Genomic DNA, 21,686 nt, shown 5'->3' with positions numbered 1-21,686 from the left:
CGACAGGTTGAGCTGGACAAAAAGACCTGACAGGCCGTCTCCCCCCTAAACCCAGCTTCATTCTCTCGCTCCATCACTCTGTTTTCTACTTTGCCTTGAGACGTTTCCCTTTGCTGTTTTATTTTTTCTTCTTCTTTTTGCCCCCAGCACTTACAAACTGTCAAATAACTTTCACTATAAATGTATCAAGTAAGTGACACTAATTGAACTTGTCTGCGATTGTGAAGTTGTTTATAACAGGGCAGATGTTGCGCTGCTTCAATACCAAGTAACGTCTTTAAGTGTTAAGGCCCTGTAAAGCTGTGATAAATCCATCTCAAAGCAGCGAGGGAGAATTCTCCTGAAATGGGATCGATCCCATATGTAAAGCTGCACATTAGTTCACTGTGAACCGACTTGTTTGGATTGCATTTTTGTCACGGTGCGGTCAGCCCCGCGCTCTCTCGGGGCTTTGTCGACACAGCTGTTGGAATGCATGATGGCATGCTTGATAAAGGGGACGCCGGGTCAGGGAGGATAATGGAATTGAGGGATGGAGGGCTCAGCCAGGAGGACGAAGGAGGGGCCCGGTGACCAGGTCTTTTCTATTAACTCAAGAGGCTGGCTGGGGCATGCAGGGGGAATCGGGCTGGGCTCTGCCCTCTCCCTGCCTGCTGGTTGGACAGGGAGAGGTGAATATTGCTCAGGGGTCCAGTGGTGATTGACCCGGTGTTTTCATCAGCCTGGGCTTGCCTGATAACATTTCTTACTCCCCTACCAGAGCAAACTATTAAAGTTGTGGGTGCAAAGAAAGGCTTAGGGAACTCTTAGTTAAGTTTGGTGAAGTTGCCTTGGATTTACCCCCCCCACCCTACACACCTAGCTTTTCATTTTCTCTTTTGAAATTACTTTTTTTTTTCTTTTCTTTTTTTCCCCCTCAACCCAGCAAAAGGGTTTCTTTCTATTTACTCTTATTTGTCGTATTTGTGTTCAGAATTCTATTATCTCACATGACTGAACACAATGTTTAATTCATTGCAAAATGAAGATATAGGAAGTCTCAGAGGGGAAGGATCTGAATTTGAATGTAGCCCACACTAGAAAGTTAATTGTTATTAGTGGCTTATATATATAAAAAGAGAAATGCTGTAATTTCTGCAGACTCTTGAGGCCGTGAATACGATTTTCTTTCCGGTGTTCCCATTACGTATTGGCTGTAATCAGCGCTCACTCACTGCCAATTATATACCATGCCCCATAATCACAGGTCACTTCAAAAAAACGGATGATGGCTGTGATTTGTTGCTTTTTTCATATAAGCTATAAAATAAAATATTGGAATTAAACCATAGCTGTTGATTGTTTTTTTATTTCTTGTTCAATTTCCTCTTTATTTTCTTTTTTTTTTTTTTTCTTCATATGACACTCTCATCAGTGCTGTTGTTTTTCATTGCTGTGCTACAGGTCTCCGGTCTGTCTCCTGGAGACAGCCAGACCCCAGGACTGCTGCTGGCTCCAGGGGTGAGGTGGGGACAGACGCCCATCAACCAGCTCACACCCTGGGATACAGATGAGCCCCCTGCCAAGCAACATCGAGACAGCGAGCCCACCGGTAATGAATCGCACACACACACACACACACACACACACACACACACACACACACACACACACACACACACACACACACACACACACACACACACACACACACACACACACACACACACACACACGCGTACTGACAGACTCATGCACTGGTTCCTCCTGATGTGAGGGTTTCTTCATCAGTACACCTGCACAATGCACTTTGCACCCCCCCCCCAACTGCAGCCTCCAATGCTAATGAGACATCCTGGCTGCCTTGCCCTACATAAAATGCGTTTGCCTCTACAACATGCATACTTTACATACACAGTCATGCATATTTAACATACACAACACCATCATCTTTACATAAAAAAGCTTGTTTATGCATTTAATTATAAAAAAAACGTCTGCGTGATAACACAAAGTTTAAAAAAGTAGAGAACAGTACAAATCCATATTGCCTCTTCCCAGGCCTTCCACTGCGCCACCACCTTCACTCGGCTCCCCTTTTATTGTCCTTGTTAATGTCATTGTATCACTGATTTAGTCTAAATTAAACCTACGTAGCAAAGTCCTCCAAATGATCTCCTCCAGGTCTAATTTAGACATCGACCTTATTCTATTCAGCCCTTAAACAACGTGTACTGAACAACAGTGGCAGAGCAGTGCAGCGCGCAGACCCGCCATCGACGGGTTAAGCCATCGTTGAAGTTTTCTACTCTTATTGTAATGAACTCACCCAGAATGGCTCTGCCCTAGAGCAGTTAATTTCCTTTCATTGCTCTGCTGGCCTCTGCCTCCTGCTCATCACAAATGTGTCTCATTTAAAAATAATACTGGCACAGAGCTTGTTCCAGTGGAAATTCCAGCTCAACAAATCCAAATTGCAGTCAGCTGCTACTCTGCATCATGCTCAAAACATGTTTTAGCCTGTGCTACTGCCTGTACAGTAATTTGCATATCTTACATGTAGATTGCTTAGTGGATGAATAATTAATCAGTTTGATTAGTTATCCAAGAGGGATGTTTCTTTAGCAGAAACTAATGGGAGCTACTGTAACGATGGAATGGATGCACTTGTGATTGAAAAGTATGGAGCTCTGCGGTGGTCTCCCCCCCTCCAGAACTCGGCCATGGAGTTCTGGAGGTCCTATTATTGTGTGCAAGTGAACGAGGCTTGCTCCCTCCACTCCCTCCACCGCAGCTCCCACAGCCACACTCCAGCTCGGAGTAAAGCGGCATTGAGAGTGAGATGTCACATGTCACAGACCCAGCACTCTGTCACATATGACACTCAAATCCAAGCATAGTGTTGCATATTGATTTGCGCGTGTGCGCTACTTCAAGCTGTGACTGGCGTTTGCAATGAAGCCAGCTCCTCTCCACACTTCACTGAACTGTGTTGCCAGAGAGCTCTCTGCCAACTGCGCCAGAATTAATCAGCGGTTTCTTTCAACAGAAACTTCACTGTTGTGTCTGTTGAAGAAAGTTTGCCTTTTGAAAACTAAGTTTTGTTTCAACTTTTAGTTTTTTTTTTTTTTTTTTTTTTTTTGCACAAAAATAGTCATTTACTTTGATGCCATGATTTAAACTCAAGCAAGCTGTGGAATAAATAAATAAATAAATAAATAAATAGTAAGTGGCGCTTTTATAAGGGAACGCGACACTTTTGAAAATTGTAATTCGGAGACACAAGACCAGAATTAATATCAATGCAGCTGCTTCATTTAAACTTTGTTGGAAAGGCCTATGAATGTAGGTCAATGTTGGGTCCCGGTAATGAAATTCTTTGCCTTATTAATTATAGATTTTGCTGGTAAAAGATTGAAGAAATAGTAAAGGACAAGGACATAGAATTGGAGGACGGATGCAATATATACATGTCAAATTCTTATCAATGCCATCACTGCATTAATACTGTAAAACTTCATAAGATGTGGAATTAGTATACTGACCCCTTTGCCATTATACTAACCCTTTTATCATAATGAGTTGCAAAATAAGGAAAATTATACATAGTGTTGATACCAATTAGCGCCATGCTCAATTATGAACAGAACTGGCCTCTGGAGTCTTTTCAATTCCCACCCTCTTCCTTTTCTTCTCACTTTCTGTCTTTATCACTCCCTCCCTCTCCATCCTTCCCAGCCCATACTATTATATCAGCATGGCCAGTATCATGATGAATGTGGGCTTCTTTTCTGTAGCTTTTTGCATGCTGTGATCTAGCCTTTGGCCCCTTGGCAGAGTGGCGGGCTATTTTTGGAGCTTTGACCGTGGCAGGAGGAGCTAGGAAATGAGGGAATAGGAGCAAATGAGTGAGGGAGGGAGGGAGGGAGGGATTAGAACTAATATGGTTGAGTCTTCCCAGCACACCTCAGCATCTAACGCCTCAGGGTATAAAAATGATTGGCTCAGAGTGTCTGGGTAAACACAGACTCCTACACAGATAATGGTGTTGACTGGCACATGCACTAAGCATGTATGCTTTCACATTCAGAAAAGCATTTGTTCATCTTGTAGCAGAGTAAATCTCTTAATCTGTTGATGTTGATCTTGGACGCAGATCTGTACGTCGCTTCAGACATGTTTTGTTTGATGTTAAGTCTTAAGTCAAAAAACAAACTTGGACTTGAAGTGGAGCAGCACACTGACAGTTGTGGTGTGGAGAGGAACCGACTCAAGCCGTCAATCTGTCTTCTCGTGCTGTTTTCTGTCTCGATTTGATCATCTAATACCAGACTTATAATCACTTTGCCCTTCGTTTTGGCTCTCTGCGACTTAACATTACATTACCCCAATGTTGCATCCAGATAACTACATTACCAAAATACAAATCAATATAAATCACAGAAAAGCCTCAACTTTCACCTGGTTTTAGGGTATAAAAGCTGGATATACAATTGATTAACCTCTTTCTTTTCTCTCTTCCGTCCGTCTGTTTGCCTGTAGGTCCTTCCTGGGCTGCACCAGTAGCAGCGGTGAGCCAGCCCAGCCTCCTGCCCCACACCTACGCCCTCCCCCAGCCGCCCTCCTTCAGCCACAGCGTGACTGCGCAGTCACCCATCATAGGAGTAACCCCATCCATCCAGGCGCCAGTACCCCCGCAGCACCCCCTAATGACGGCCCACTTCCAGCTGACGCCACAGTCGACCCAGCAGCCGCCCTCCATGGTGCTGAGCATGCCCAGCCAGCCTCCGTACCAATCGGCTCAGCCCACGGTCGCGCCGTCCGCCCTCGCCGCCCAAGCCAACCAGGTGGTCCATTCGAACCCTCACAGTGTGATGGGCAACGGCCACTTAACCTCTCACCACGGCCTCATCCAGCACCCTGCCCTGCCACTGACCAATGGACAGGCGGCTGCAGTGGTGCAGGCCCATCCCACAGCCGGAGACAATCAGGATGGTCCTAACGGGCTGCAAATGCTGCGGACAGTCGGGATGGGGAAGTACGAGTTCAGTGACCCAGGACATCCTAAAGGTAAGCACAGACAGCCTCAGCCAATGCACTCTGCCAAGGCAGACTTTTTGTGTTTTTTATTTTATTTATTTTTTTAGAATCTTTCTCTTCAGGATATGGAACCTGTCACGACTATCTTTGAAAGCCTAAATCAAGGCAGAGTTAGGTATTAAATCAGTGTACCCTTAGCTCTCTATTCCTTGTGACCTCCCCTTACGCAGGGCCGTGCTGGAATGAAGCGCATAGGCCTCTGCCCTCTGTTTGTATACCAGAGCCGTTTCGGATGCCAACAGTCATAAACAAGGCAGCAAACACTCAAGCAAAGGGGGGTTGTTAAAATACTACCTCGCAAACCGAGCCTATTGGCTTCAAAGCTGCTCCAAGGTTGTGGCGAACGGAGGTGCACCTAAAGCTGCGGTGAGATGGCTGCTTCTAAGAGCATGTAATACGGCCTACAGTGGATTATTTCGGATAGACCATGTTGTACTGATCTCAAACTACTATACAGCATCTGTACTGTTGTGTGCACTGAAATTGGTTGGAAAGTGAGTCAGGTTTATCCTTTCAGCGCTCTCGGTTGCGATACTTGCAAGGTCTACTAAACACAAGGCAGGAAGAGCTTTCAGTCCTTGCCCTCGCATATCTCTCAAAATCGCTTTGAGGCCTTGTTGTTGTTGTTGTTGACTGTTTGCGCTGTGTTTGTGAAGCTGGAGTCTGCAAGCTGTAAATTGGTGTTTGGTATAACCTTGGAGTTTATGACGCAGGGCGCTAGAAACAGATGTTCTGAATTCCCTGACCAATTTTCACATTTAATGAAGCTTTTAATTTAGGTTTGGATTGTTTTCTTTTTCCTGACTCATTTCGATCAATAAAATGTGTGCAAATGAACTTGCAGATTGCAAAAAAAAGCAATTATTTTGGGGGACTGCCTGCGATACATTGAAATGAGACTGCAGGTAGAATTGGAAATGGATAATTAGACTAGGGCTCGTCGGCTCATTCGAGTCTCCGAGCTTTTTAGCTTCTTTGTTGAATAGACTGTCGCGATCCATTAACCGTGTGCGTGTCAGAATGTATTGACCTTCTTCTAACAGGCCAAGAAGCCAGAGATTAATTGGAATTACTGTATTTACACCGAGCCTTTTTTTTTTTTTTTTTTTTTTTACAGGGGAGGAAAACGCTGTGGGATTGTTAAAATTCTGGGAACACTGTTGCAGTGATTCATGCTATGATAAAGTTAATATATTCAGCTGGTATGGTTACAGTTTGTCAGCTGCTGTATTTCAAAGGCGGAAAGGGAAAGCATCCCTGTGTCAATTTCTAGACACGCTTGAAATCTTGTGTAGGCCTGTATGAAGGTCAAACTGCAAATCGAATGCTCTCGAATCTCACATCTCCTCAACCATTTTAGCCATTTTCATCATCCCTGCTTGGCATTGGATAGACTTTAGTAAGGTTAATGTCACAAGAACAGTGGAAATGGGTAAAACGGCGAGCATCAGTAAATTAGCGGTCGTGACATCTCCCCCCAGCAGGCTCCTGAGTGGCGAGGCGGACCTCTCCCCCGACGGGAACACTTAACTTCGCAGCTGTAATCACAACAATGCCAGTGCGATCTGCCCTGCCCCTCAAGACGCTGCCCACTGCTGTCCTTCTGTCGGCGCTTCTCTGGCATTCTGATTATCTCGGTCACTTCCTGTATCTTTCCATCCCTCCCTTCCCTCTGCTTTCCTGGCTCATTCCAGAAGGTCACAAATCCCGAGCTCCCACTGGTCTTACGAGTTCAGTTTCAAATCAATTAACACTGCATATCAACGTGGCGAAGTGTACGTACGGTCCTGCTGTAGTGGCATAGGGGCAAAATATGGAGGGTAAGCTCTTGCGACGTGCATTCTGGCTCGCTTGTGTTACAATTCTCTTAACCTGCTGTTGGCACTTTTCTCTTTCTGCTTGGGCAAAAAAAAATAAATAAATGGAAGTAGTTTGTGAAAAGAATGGAAAGCCGCTACAGGTCAGTGTTTCTGCAGCCTTCTCATGGCTGAGAAAAAAGGGTTGGCAAATCTGATCCCATGGCAGAGATTGTGGGGGTTACACACACATCTGGCATAAATCTAGTAGGCGGCAAAATCTCTGCATCCACACATACTGACAGTGGTGTAGTTCTTGTTGTTTTTCTTTTTTTTCGGAAAAGTGCAATAAAAACAACGTATTACAACTAGCAACACACAAGCTGGACACCATTTCACTCATGCAGGGTAAACCTAGTCAGGGCTTCTGGGTTAAAAGCCAAAATAGGGAATAAATGAGGTGCACACTGTGCCACTGACTGACATGTGGGAGACTTTGCTTGAATAGCTGAACTATCATCCTACCCCAAGCGAATTTAGGCATTTAGTAAGTATGTCTGTTCACCATTGCGATGGATGGACATTTCTATAGTGAGAGACTATATTGTGATGTTCACTTGCAACAGTCAAATTCTGGTCGTGCATCTCATGTCAGTTTTTTTTTTTTTTAGAAGTGATTATTGGACAAACGGTTTAAATACTAAATCCGGCTACTTAAGTGATTGTGTTGCTGCATTAGACAAAAAAAAGGCTCGAGTCTCTGGACACAATGCTAGCAAGCGCTGATGTGCAGAGGAGGTTTTGTGGCTTTTTGATGGCAAAGGCCTGGATCTCGAAGGAGCTGACGGAGCTCTTCCTCCTTAATCCAGCTGCACAACAGTCCGCTGGGCGTGCGTGCACTTGTACAAATGTGTGTGCGGTTGCTCGCCTGCACAACTTGTTGGGTGTGACTGCATGGATGTTTTGTCAGATGTCAGCCTCACAGCCTTAAAGCCAAACACCACAGTGACAGAAATCACACTGCGTGTTTGATTTGGCTTTGCCTTCAAAGGGAGCAATTTGTCTTCACTCTGCATCAGTGGGCACATCAACAACTGTGTGCCTCTCTCTCTCTCTCTCTCTCTCTCTCTCTCTCTCTCTCTCTCTCTCTCTCTCTCTCTCTCTCTCTCTCTCTGTGTGTGTGGTTGAATGTTTGTCTGTCTGTATGTGTGTCTGTATGGATATTTGTCTGTATTTCTGTTTACAGTATATCGTTTGTGTGTTTGTATATGTCTGTGTTCATGCCATATGTTTTGTGTGCCGGAGTTTGTGTGATGATTCACACAGAGCAGCTTGAATGCGGCTTTAACCCCGTCGCCTACTGCGATGTGCAAGTCACCAGGCTGTGATCTGCCTACCTGGTTTCTCCATCCACAGCAGGGCTTTTCTGCCTGTCACATACCCCGTTTACACGTACATAAAACTGAGTTTGTGCCCTTCGTTGACACGCAAACTGAGAATTTGCCTCTGAAAACGACTCTTTCTGAAACCTCCAGCCAGAGTGGAGATTTTGGAAATTTTGTTTGCACGTTTGCATGTAAACCGAGACAAACGGAGGTTTTAGGCCGCCGAGGAAGTGAGGAAGAGAAGAGAGAGGAAGTGACTCTGATTGGCTAACCTGGGTTTGAGCTTCTTGTTACACTGCCACCTACAGGTTTGGCGTGCTATTGACAGCATATATACACGGGTACGTGTAAACGAAGACTTTTCTGAAAACTGACAGCTGTGCACAATGTTATTTTTGAAATCGGAGAGGTTGAAATGTCAGTTTATGAAAATAGCCGGCCACGTGTAAACGTAGCAACAGCGTACAAGTCAAACTCCACACCTTCTTGCGATTGTTAATTTCCTTCACACCACCTCCTCACTAATGTTTTTTTTTTTTTTTATCGTCTTCTCAAAAGGGAGAACGCGCCAAGCTTTCCAGCGCTTGTCTAACCGCAATCACAACTGTCGGCAAATTTTGTGAAATGTGGCAATACAGAATGACAGACGTTGTTAAAACTGGCAATAAAAAAGGAAAAAGAACAGGACACAGGGGGAGGTGAGAGAAGAGGAGTTGCATACAGAGAGAGGGTGAACATGAGAGAGAGAGAGATGCTGAGAGCAGAGTCGGTGTGTGTCTATTGACCAAGTCATTAAAATCGATGGCTGTCCTGATGAATATCAGCCAAGGGAAGCTAGTGCCGAGCTCAGCAGGGACGGACTCGCTCGCTGATTGAGCATCATTTAAACTCAGCTCACGACTGAAAAACACAACATCAAAAGGAAGTTATTATTTTCACATATCCGAGCCTGTTACAAAGGTTACCACTCAAATGTTTGTTTTTTGATATTGTTTTTGCCCAGCTTGGCATGAACAGAGAACTGATGGGACTTTTGGTCGCTGCGTTGTCATCCTGCAACACACTGTGGCGCTGATGGAAATGCTGTTTTTTTTTTTTTTTGTTAGTAAATCCCTAAAAAATGAGGAGCAGGTGAAGCACAGTCGCTGCGTGTGTTTGGAAGCTGTAGTCGAGATTGAAGTTTGGGGTCACAGACAGATCTGTCGGGCCACCTGCTGCCTTACTGAGCATAAGCAGCGTCTCCTCGCCTCTTTTCTCATGTCAAACATCATTTTAATGCTTCCTTCCACCTCACCGACCTTTACCAGTTCCTCTCTCGCTCACGCGCACACATCGGTAGAGACGCACATATGCAGACAGGCGATCACGTGCATAAAAACGCACAAGGACGAAACACACACACACACACACACACACACACAAACACACACAACGCTCTAAGAGAGGGACGCACGTAGACGTATTCCTCCCACCGTCGCACACATCCACCAACACCCAGCCTCGTCTCTGCCCAGGAAGTTCATCTTCCAGTCAGCTCACATCAGCCATCAACTGGGGACCAAGCAGCTCTGGAGCTGCTAGTGAATGCAATTAAGATGCCTTGCTGAGTTAAGATCAGTGGTTTACTTTGCTACGGTGCAACCGGCGCAGACTTCCATCCAGTGCTGGCTCACCTCTCCTCCTCTGTGACCACTCTATCTGCGTTATTCAATCTGCGGTTAATTATGTATTCATTTTGTTTACTTTTGGACAAAGCATATTGGCACTGCAGCATTACTGTCCACTTGTGTGTTGGTTCTTTGCCCTATTCACTTACAATGTATTGATTGTTTACTGTTCCTTATTGTTTTTAACTATGCCTGCAAGGTAGGCAATCTCTGTATTGTGTGTATGATTGTGCGTGTGATTTGTACTATACTCTCTGCTGCACAACAAATTGCCCCATTGGGGGGGACAAATAAAAGTAACTTGAACTTGATAATTGTAGAGTGAGGAAATTGTAGATCACCAAATTAGTAAAATAGTGACTGTTTACAAGGCCAAGCTGTGTGTGCTGGTGCTGTATATTGAAGGGAGATAGATAGATTTCCTTGACCCTTATCGTACCTCACCAAAGGTTATCCTATCGATTGACCTCGTTACTGGTTTAGGGTGTTCTGGACATGTGCAGATTGCATATCTCTCACCTCCGAGATATTTGTCTATGGACTAAAGTAGCTACAGTTATTAAGTAGACATAAAGCATATAGTATTCTTAGTATTATGAGTGATGCATAAATATTCATTTTGATTCAACCACCGGAATATACTGCAAGCACGACAGGCCGTTCAAACCAGTTATTAAAAACACAGCCTGTTTGTGATAGCCACACTGAGACCATTAATCATAGCAAGCACATTAATTAAACCCTCCCCTTTCCTTTCCCTTCTCTGTCTCTGTCTCTCTTTCACTTGACAGAGTGCAGACGATCTCCACTACATCCTCACTGCAAATCGTACAAAAGTACGCCGTTCACGGAGACAAATAAAATACAGAATCTGGTGGTGTTAGAGTTCCAGGTTGTTTTCTTTATTTGAATTTCCAATATGCTGACTCGGATCAGCGTCTGCGGAGTAAGCAGTGGTAAATTAATTAAAGTCAGTGCGGTGTTGTGCTGGCCGATTATCTTAAAGCTATCCACATCAGGATTAGCTAAAGCAGAACTAGGGGTTATTATGATTCCAAAACAGGCTTAACTTGTAATATGAAATGCATGGCTTTTTTAAGTGTTTTTTTTCTTTTTTATTTTGATCTCTCTCATAGCATTACTTTAATTCTAGGTAGCTCAAGTGGAAACCGAAAAAGGAATTCACCAGAGCTTGGAAATGTTGCAAATTATTAATGAGGTTGAAATGTATTCCAATCAGAGTAGACTCTGCATATGCAGGTAATTCTCTTAAATGAATATATGCCGTACCAAGGCCATATGCTTATGAGTAACCTTGGCACATGAGCCCATATGGGGTCTACATATTAATGATATTGACTCAAACATCTCATTTTAGAACGGCCCGAAGACCGCTGCGCTTGTGTGAATATGTAGCTGAGCTACCTGATGCTGTCTCTTTAACTTTGCTAAGGATGGCTTTCATTGAGATGTCTAGCTGTTTCTAGTACCGCTACGACTCTCGGGAGAGAGCGAAAAAGAGGGAGGGAGGAGGAGGAGGAGGAGGAGGAGGAGGAGGAGGAGAGGAAACGTGAGGTGAGCAGCGGCAGAGTGTCATAAGCGGAGGAAGGAAAGCTGCTCGCCCTCGTTCTTTCTCTCCCTCGTTATCGTATTTTAAAGGAGAGGAGCCCCGCCAGGAGCCCCATACATTATATCCCCCCACAGTTAATATAGGGACGGCGGATAGCTCATTAAGATTGATCTTTCCGCATCCACCTCCTCCATGCAGAACGCAGCGCCGGCTTCATTAATCACAGCGATTTCAAGATAAAGCTCAGTGGCGGCCCAGTCGCAGGACCCAGAGCCTGACAGCCCGGCTCCTACACGCATAATCAGACGCAGTGCAGCCAGGGAGCTACCGCCCTGCTCCCTGGCACGCTGGGGGGGGGCGCATCCACGCCCTCCTCCCTCCTCCATCCTGTCCTCAACCTATACTCTCCTCCTCACCACCTCCCCACCTGTCCTCTTCACTACAATTGTCTGTCTGTTTCCTCCAGCTCCACTCCCACTCCCGGCATCACCCCTCCCATGCTGTTGTCTCTCAGCATCACTTCCAGCCCCCCCACCCATCCTAACATCCACCTGCTTCCCATACCTACTTATAGCCTTTGCTTTTTTCCCTTACCTCTCTTTTCTTTTTATTTAGTCACATCCCTTGTCTTTTTTTCTCTCTCAATTCATATTGCTTTATTGGCATTAAGTGTCAGAAATAACCATCATCAAGTTGATTTACCTTTCTGAGTTTAACGTGCAAATATACCAAACATAAAACAAAGTGCAAACTCCACTTAAGTACTAATTAAAAGTTTAAAGTTACTTTCTCCTCCACTGAGCCGAATGCAGCCTGGCACCAACAGCCTCAGCTGTGCCAAACACTCTTACCTTTCACATTTAGGAAGAAGGCATGTACTTGTGGTCGAGCACAGATGCCAGTGTATGTGTGAGAGAATGTAGATATGCTCCCCTGCTTATCTTACACCCCAACTGGGTTTATGAGTTTGGTTTGAGTACATTCCTTACACGCTTTGCCATGGGCGATACTTGGCTCTATGGGTTACATTTCTTCCAGAGTTGACACTAAACAAGCAGGTGAGGCAACTACACACAGGAGGAGGAAGAAAAAAAAAAAATTCAATGTCACCAGTGCAGCTCAAGATAAATGTCACATCTTCCCCTGAAGACAATGTGTGTTTACTGGGTAACTTTTGTGAAAGTCATAGCAGCCCAAGCAGAAAGGTTGGTGTTGGGGTCAGGTTGTATGTGGGAGTCTTCTCAGCAGACTGCACACCTGAGATGAGCTCCCAGAGCCTACTGTGGAGTCAGGCGAGTAATCTTTGCATTTCAACTTATTTTCTCTCTCTCTCTCTCTCTCTCTCTCTCTCTCTCTCTCTCTCTCTCTCTCTCTCTCTCTTCCTTACCGTGCCTGCCACCTGTTCATGCTTCTCTGTCTGTACTTTTTTTCGCAAAAAGTCTGTACTTTTATGAGCCTCAGATAGCTGGTCGACAATTGTAAGCACTTCACATTTTATTAGAATTCTTTATGACTCTTCACTTTAATCATCTGCTACTGTTACTGAGGTTAACATGCACATACACTCAAGGTCCCATAGCCTGTCTGTCAAAGCAGTGATCAAAAAAGAAAAATATGATCTATTGCTTTAGACATTATCAAGTCTATGCTTAGTTATTTGTCTGTGCTATTGTCGTGGCAGGGCAGGGTTGCAAGGTTTCTTTCTACTGTTATTCTTAATAGATTTCTTCCTCTCTGCCGTTAAGTGACCCTTTCTTATCTTATGCTGTACAGCAATTTTATACAAATACGAAATATGTTGTAGTATTATCATTAAGTTGAATAGCTTTGCTATTGACAAGGTCAGGGGCGGATTAAGGTGGTCAGGGGCCCCTAGGCTGCTCTTTGTGTGAGGCCCCCCCTTAATCATTGTGCTTTACTGGAACAATGTATTTAGTGCCATACATGGTCCACATGCAAATAATAATAATTTTAACTGACACACACACACACACACACACACCCCCACACACACCAACTACCACCACACCACATAGGTAAAATGAGAAAACTACATCATAAAACTAACGTCAACAGAGATGTAAGTGGAAAGAATACCAGATATTATCCTCTGCCACCACAGCACCAAAACAATTACAATGAAAATGTAACTAAACAGCAAAGCAGCAGAATTCCCTGGATTCACAGTTCAACAGCAAGCTGGTAATCCCTTTTATCTTTATAAACCAACAGGTAGGCTACATACACCTGGTTTTACTGAGGCAAAATCACAACATCACTACCAGTATTCAGATCTTTTACTTGAGTAAAAGTACTAATACCATACTGTCCTGCATTGAAAATGTTATTTAAGTAAAAGTATGTAAGTATCATCAGGAAAATGTACTTGAAATATTAAAAGTGAAAGTACTGAATGTCGAAAAATCCTCATATTTTTTAAACAAACCAAACAGTACTGTCAATCAACTAATGTTTAATGGTCTATTCATCTCAGCTGACTTGTAGGCCGTAATATTGTTGGCTAGTTTAGAATCAAACATCAAATTTTATAAATTACATGTGTTTTGTGTGCAGAAATCTTAATGTGTAAAGTAACTAGTAACTAAAGCTGTAACAGATGAATATAGTGGAGTAACTAAAGTAACTAGTAACTAAAGCTGTACCAGATGAATGTAGTGGAGTAACTAAAGTAACTAGTAACTAAAGCTGTAACAGATCAATGTAGTGGAGTAACTAAAGTAACTAGTAACTAAAGCTGTAACAGATCAATGTAGTGGAGTAACTAAAGTAACTAGTAACTAAAGCTGTAACCGATCAATGTAGTGGAGTAACTAGTAACTAAAGCTGTACCAGATCAATGTAGTGGAGTAACTAGTAACTAAAGCTGTACCAGATGAATGTAGTGGAGTAACTAAAGTAACTAGTAACTAAAGCTGTAACAGATCAATGTAGTGGAGTAACTAAAGTAACTAGTAACTAAAGCTGTAAGAGATCAATGTAGTGGAGTAACTAACGTAACTAGTAACTAAAGCTGTACCAGATCAATGTAGTGGAGTAAAAAGTACAATATTTCTCTCTGAAATGTAGCGGAGTAGAAGTAGAAAGTGGCATGAAAAGAAAAGACTCAAGTACCTCAACATTTCGACATTACGTCCTTGCTCTCCCCTGAATGTGTATAGCAACTCCTACTCCTTAAAACTATTAACGCCATGTAAGGGGTAAGCAAGAATCATTGAGAGTTGACACATTAAATACAAAAAAGTGCCATTTATTAATATAATAAAACGGTATACTCCTCATGAATCATAAAACAATATATTATCATTTCATGACTTAAGAGGCCCTGTGCTTTAATTTCAAGAGGTCTAGCATGAGCTTTTGTCTGCCAATGCAGATAGAAAAGCTACAATTCTCATTAAGAAAGCTTGCATGATGTGCAACGTTTATCTAGGCTACTTTAAGGACACAAATGCACAAGCACAAGCTTAAGGTTTAATGAACCTTAAGGTGGTGTTTTGCTTATTATTAAGATGTAGGCTACTTTGTTGAATGAAAGGCTCAGATACCTGCGCACGTAGCCAAACTAATGCAATGATACAGTATAGCATGCCTATTTCTTTTATTGTTGTAGTGTTATCAACAGTTTGTCCACCACTCCGTTTTATCAAGGGGTTAAGTGTTTTAAGGGGAGTTGTGTTTACCGCAGCCGGTTGTAGCCTCACTCCCTCATCTCTGTCCCTCTCCTCCTGAGTCTCCTCCTCATTGTGCATGTCACTGTAGCCGACACCAGCACCACTATCATCGGCCACGGGAGCTGATGAAGGTCCTGCTACTGGCCAAAACATGTCTGTCCATTTGACACATTTGGCAGCGTTTTTTTCTCACGCAGCTTCTCAGCACCTCCTTTGCGTTTCTTCTCCATGATCCCTATTACTGTTCTAGCCTGGCAGATGCACACCCGAAACTGCATGCAGGCAGAAATCCCAAAGAGGGTGCTGTTTAAAGATATTCTGTCCTCTTCATTGTCTTGGTTAACGTTATCCTCACCTAGCGCCACTTCACAGCTAGCTGCTGCTGTAGCGGCATATTCATCGCTTTGGACTGTTGTTCTTCATGTCTGTATCCCCAACAGTAGTCGTAAAAAAAGTTTGTCATCTTTGGCAGCGTTGCCAAATACTTATCGGCGTCTTTTTTCTTTTTTTAGACTCATCTTGCTTCGTCTCTGTTTGTGTACTTCCCAGCTCTCCTGTCACTGTGTTTATCTTTCGCGCAGCGCACCGTTATGTCAATTTCAATTTGAAAGTAGGGGGTGTATGGAAAAAATGGTTTATGTGATATTTTTGACTAAAGTGTTTTTTGGCCAGCCCAGAGTCAATTGAAAAAACAATGGGCCAATTAAAAAATAAATGTTTCATATGGGCCAATTAGGGTCTTTTTTTTTCGCGCTGAAGTAAATTCAAAATAATAATAAATTGTCTGGCTAATCCGGGGCCCCTGCACACGTGGGGCCCCTAGGCTGCAGCCTCAAAAGCCTGTGCATTAATCCGCGCCTGGAGGTTATATAGCTATATTTATCAAATGGTCTGTCACTTGGTCTAAACCAAACATTTTCTAATGGAGCCTTTTATATTGTGTACTTTTTTTTTTATTTGGCTGTTTGCTTTCACTGAGTCTGCAGTAGCCTACTTTTAGTCTACGTTGCTTAGACATTTTTCTAGTCTGTTTTTAGCAGAGGCAAAAAATAATACAATATAACTGTAAAAATACTTCAGTAAAAGTTACATTTACAATCTAACTTGAGTACAGTATTATTAGAAATGTACTTAAAGTTAAAAGGCTATATTAGGTTCTGTACACCTGAACCTATATACTGACAATGTTTGAAAACTAGTTGGCTAGCAAACAGAGAAATGTGAACACTAAGTTATGTAAATAGTTACCTAAAATAATGGATGGTTGAAATACAGTGGGGGAAATAAGTATTTGACCCCTTGCTGATTTTGCAAGTTTGCCCACTTACAAAGAATGCAAAAATCTACAATTTTAATCATATGTACATTCTAACAGTGAAAGACAGAATCCCAAAGAAAATTCCAGAAAATCACATCATATGAATTTATTAAAATTGATAACCATCTGATGAGGAAAAACAAGTATTTGACCCCCTGGACAAACAGCATGTTAATATTTTGTAGAAAAGCCATTATTGGCCAGCACAGATGTCAAACGGTTTTTATAGTTGGTGACAAGGTTTGTGCACATTTCGGCAGGGATGTTGGCCCACCTCCCTGCAGACAGCCTCCAAATCATTCAGGTTCCGAGGTTGTCGCCTGGCAACTCAATTTTAAGCTCCCTCCAAAGATTTTCAATCGGATTCAGGTCTGGAGACTGGCTAGGCCACTCCAGAACCTTGATGTGCTTCTTCTTCAGCCAATCTTTTGTTGCTTTGGCGGTGTGCTTAGTGTCGTTGTCGTGCTGAAACACCCATCCTCGACCCATCTTTAGCTCTCTCACTGAGGGAAGGAGATGTCGGTCCAGAATTCCACGATACATGGCCCCGTCCATCCTCCCCTCAATACGATGGAGTTGTCCCGTCCCCTTGGCTGAAAAGCACCCCCAAAGCATGATGTTGCCACCACCATGCTTGACGGTGGGGATGGTGTTCTTTGGGTTGTACTCTTTGTTCTTTGGCCTCCAAACACGACGAGTTGAGTTGAGGCCAAAAAGTTCTATTTTGGTCTCATCTGACCACATCACCTTCTTCCAGGCCTCTTCTGAGTCGTACAGGTGGTGAATGGCGAACTTCATGCGGGCCTGTACATGTTTCTTCTTGAGCAGGGGGACCTTGCGTGCGCTGCAGGATTTCAATCCATGACGGCGTAGTGTGTTACCAACCGTTTCTTTTGTAACTGTGGTCCCAGCTGCCTTCAGTTGATTCATCAGTTCCCCCCTTGTGGTTTTGGGATGATTCCTCACCGTTCGCATGATCAGGGACACCCCACGAGGCAAGATCTTGTGTGGAGGCCCAGACCGAGGAGGTTGGCGGTGGTGTGGTGCTTCTTCCATTTCCTGATAACTGCTCCGACAGTTGATCTTTTCTCTCAAGTTGCTTTCCGATTCTCTTGTAGCCCATCCCAGCCTTGTGCAGATCAACAATCTTGTCCCTGATGTCCGTAGAAAGCTCTTTGGTCTTGCCCATGGTGGTGATGTTGGATGCTGGTTGTTTGGGTGTTGACAGGTGTCTTTTATACAGGTAACGAGGTGAGGCAGGTGTATTTGATGTAGATAATTGGTTCGGATTGGGGCTGTGTCTTAAAGAAAGACTAACTGGCTTGTAGGAGCCAGAATACTTGCTGTTTGTCCAGGGGGTCAAATACTTGTTTTTCCTCATCAGATGGTTATCAATTTTAATAAATTCATATGATGTGATTTTCTGGAATTTTCTTTGGGATTCTGTCTTCCACTGTTAGAATGTACATATGATTAAAATTGTAGATTTTTGCATTCTTTGTAAGTGGGCAAACCTGCAAAATCAGCAAGGGGTCAAATACTTATTTCCCCCACTGTAGCTAAAAATAGCAGATAAATTGCTGAAAAAGTTAGCTATAGTGCTCAGCATAAGTGAATACCCCCATGCTAAAGTTGACTAAAAAGAGGAATAAAAAAAATCATATTTTGTAAATTGATTTTAATGCCTTAATTAAAAAAATGAGGAAAAATCCAACCTTTAAGGACACAAATCTTCTTTGTGAATGTATGGTAAATAAATACAGTAAATGTTCTTCCTTAAAATACAGGGGGGCATAAGTAAGTAAACCCCTATGTTAAATTCCCATAGAGGCAGGGAGATTTGTATTTTTAAAGGCATTTATTTATTTATGATGCATTATTCATTCACAAAGAATATTGGTGTCCCTAAAGGTTGGATTTTTCCTCTTTTTTTTTTTTTTTTATTAAGGCATTGAGATCAACTTCCAAAAGATGATTTGTTTTTTATTCCTCTTTTTAGTCAACTTTAGCATGGGTGTATTCACTTATGCCGAGCACTGTAAAAGTAATGATTTAAATGTTTGAAGCATCCAGCTTCTGCCACTCCAAATGGTAGTAGTACGACTACAAACTTAATCAACTCGACTTAAATATTGAAAGTATCTACTTTGATATGATTAATAGTGTTAAGGAACATCCAGTTTAAAATCCGTGCCATTTTCTTACATGAAACATCCGCTGCCCTCAGTTATATGGGAGCAAAAAGGTGTGTGTGTGTGTGTGTGTGTGTGTGTGTGTGTGTGTGTGTGTGTGTGTGTGTGTGTGTGTGTGTGTGTGTGTGTGTGTGTGTGTGTGTGTGTGTGTGTGTGTGTGTGTGTGTGTGTGTGTGTGTGTGTGTGTGTGTGTAACGTAGTGTCAAAGTGAATGGAGGTTGCACCTAAAGTAAGTCAAATGTCATGGTGTTATTCCGCATATCACCCATGAAATAGGCAGTAATGCATTATCAATGAGGCCTTGAGGCCAATGAGTGTAAACACAGCAGATGTTACTAGGAAGTTAGTCAATAGCGCTTGTTTTTCACTAATGAGAAGGCATAATTGCAACAGTATCCAAAACAGCAGCAGATGCGCTGTAACATCCAGAAGAGGTTCAGCAGCATTAGCTCGCTAATGTTCACGGTGTGTTCACTTATCCGAGTGAATAGTCAAACTTATTCCTTGCCCAGAAACTTTTAAATGGGTTTGATAAGGCTTGCAGTGCATCTAATAAATACTAATGACAGGACCAGACATTAGCAAGAATGGCCCCCGTTCTACAGCTCATTATTCCAATTGGCAACAGGCTTAGCATGTAAAGATATATAATTCTTCTGTGACTAAGACAAATGATAATGGCCTGAATTGCAATCAGGAGATCTTTGTAGGCTAGTGGTGTGCTCTGTAAGCTGTATACACTTAAAGGTCTTTCTTAGCAGTAAGATAGGACATGATGAGATGCCTTAACAGCACTATGCAACTGGCCTATTAGTATTTACCGAATGTGCTTTGTTGCTAGAGGCTGTGGCTATCATTATTCTGCTACAGTAAGTCATTGTACCCATTGTTCTCTTCTCTCTCCGATACAGGCATTGTCTTATGTAATGCAGCTTGCTGGATTGCATGATAAAATAAAAAATATTATATTAGAGAGTTCAATTTAGATTACAACTTTACAATGACACACCAGCCATACATAGGCATTGGAGCGTAGCCTGGACACAATCAGAATTTGTGGGGCAGTCCAATCGAGTGAGAGAGAGAGAGAGAGAGAGAGAGAGAGAGAGAGAGAGAGAGAGAGAGAGAGAGAGAGAGAGAGAGAGAGAGAGAGAGAGAGAGAGAGAGAGAGAGAGAGAGAGAGAGAGAGAGAGACTCCCACATACAACCTGACCCCAACACCAACCTTTCTGCTTTGGCTGCTATGACTTTCACAAAAGTTACCCTGTAAACACACATTGTCTTTTCACTCAAACCAAACTCATAAACCCAGTTGGGGTGTAAGATAAGCAGAGGAGCATATCTACATTCTCTCACACATACACTGGCATCTGTGCTCGACCACAAGTACATGCCTTCTTCCTAAATGTGAAAGGTAAGAGTGTTTGGCACAGCTGAGGCTGTTGGTGCCAGGCTGCATTTGGCTCAGTGGAGGAGAAAGTAACTTAAACTTTTAATTAGTACTTAAGTGGAGTTTGCACTTTGTTTTATGTTTGGTATATTTGCATGTTAAACTCAGAAAGGTAAATCAACTTCACAGTTATCCTTAAAGGGGTTTGCAGATAATTTCCATAGAGTCATTTTACCATTTAAAGGGCAGCCGTACTTTGTATTTCCCCAATGGCACCTCTACTAGTTGCCTTTTATGGAGTAGGTCAACCAGAACTTTGAACTTTTGTTGTGTTCATGGTCTCACTGAGCTTGCACTTCTGAGTTAAAAAGCTGTAAACACAATTATTGTACATTCAAATACCCTATGTGTTATGCGTCTTTTTTTTTTTTTTTTTTTTTTAGTGACTATGTTGAACACCTTGACAGTTGTTGACGGATGAAAATATTCATGTTAATAATTGAAATTTTAAGATGCATATTGGGGTGCAGAACATGTGCAATGGTTGAAATATTGACTAACAAAATTTTGACTTTTAGGCCCAAGTTGCAATCATTTGTATTGCTGTAATGGCAGTAACAGTCTCTGCTGCCTCCCAGTACACCTCCTAATACCATAGCATGTTGGTAATTCCTCCCTAATCTTGGCTCAGCTCACTGTGTGCAACAACTATGTGCCCTGTCATGGAAGTGTCATTGCTCGGTCAATTACAAACTGAATTGTATAAGAATGCCAACTGACAGCTTAGATATGATTATCATGAAGTTCAGTTTTGTGTGGAGAGATTTTAAAAGAAAACATGGTTTGTTGTGAGCGTGTTCTCCCACTGCCTTTGGGTGATGACAGTTTCGGTCAGATGAAAACCCTGACTTTGGATGATGAAATGCCAGAATGGACAGGCTACCTGACTGAGGGCCCGGAGACAAGTTTGGTATTTGTTGCAGCCGTGCTGTTGTGATTTAAGGTGAAGTCTCATTCTCTGAGTGCTTGGAACAGAAGCGATCCAGTAAAACAGTAACAGAAACCAGCATTTGTGTGTACTGAGGAGCTATCGGTTCTGCATGGGACGAAGTGTGACACACTCTTATGTGGTCGCGTGCACAACTGGGCTCTCCAAAAGAACTTGGATGCTCAGTCAACCCTGTCAAGGTGAACTACAAATGAAACCTATACAGTTTGCGCAGATGTTCCCTGAAAGGTTGCATTCATACTGATGCAAGACCTGTGTCCAGATGATTCATTTCACTCAATTAGACTTGGTTTTTTCCACTGGGGTTTATTCTTATTGTGGGTTAGAACACTGGTCCTTGCAGTAATTTATATGAAATAGTAACCTAGCAATGTAATTAAAAGGGTAGACGGAGAAGTGTTGCAAATGCACACCCACTCAGTTCTAATCAAATCCCCCTCCGAGCATACAGGATGTTATCTACACCAGCCAGCAACATTATTATTATTAGGATTATTCTCTGATGACATTGTCTTGCCTAAAGTTGTGTGTGTGTGTGTGTGTGTGAGTGTGAGTACATTTGCATGTGTGTTTTAGTTCTGAATATGC

General features: G+C 42.8%; 1 protein-coding gene across 3 annotated transcripts in view; it reads left to right on the top strand.

Annotated features, from left to right (window-relative positions):
- The window catches only part of klhl29 (kelch like family member 29), a 232,935-nt gene that overhangs the window by 102,629 nt on the left and 108,620 nt on the right, over nucleotides 1-21,686 (top strand). For all 3 annotated transcript variants that reach the window (XM_028605863.1, XM_028605865.1, XM_028605864.1), the window contains 2 exons: nucleotides 1,444-1,591; nucleotides 4,522-5,049. In XM_028605863.1, the coding sequence (XP_028461664.1) occupies nucleotides 1,444-1,591; nucleotides 4,522-5,049 (676 nt within the window). The remainder of the gene's footprint in view (nucleotides 1-1,443; nucleotides 1,592-4,521; nucleotides 5,050-21,686) is intronic.

The sequence above is a fragment of the Perca flavescens genome, chromosome 18 (genome assembly GCF_004354835.1).
Source record: "Perca flavescens isolate YP-PL-M2 chromosome 18, PFLA_1.0, whole genome shotgun sequence".
Lineage (NCBI taxonomy): Eukaryota > Metazoa > Chordata > Actinopteri > Perciformes > Percidae > Perca > Perca flavescens.
The sequence above is the reverse complement of the archived record's forward strand: the minus strand, read 5'-3'. Positions and strand labels throughout refer to the sequence as shown.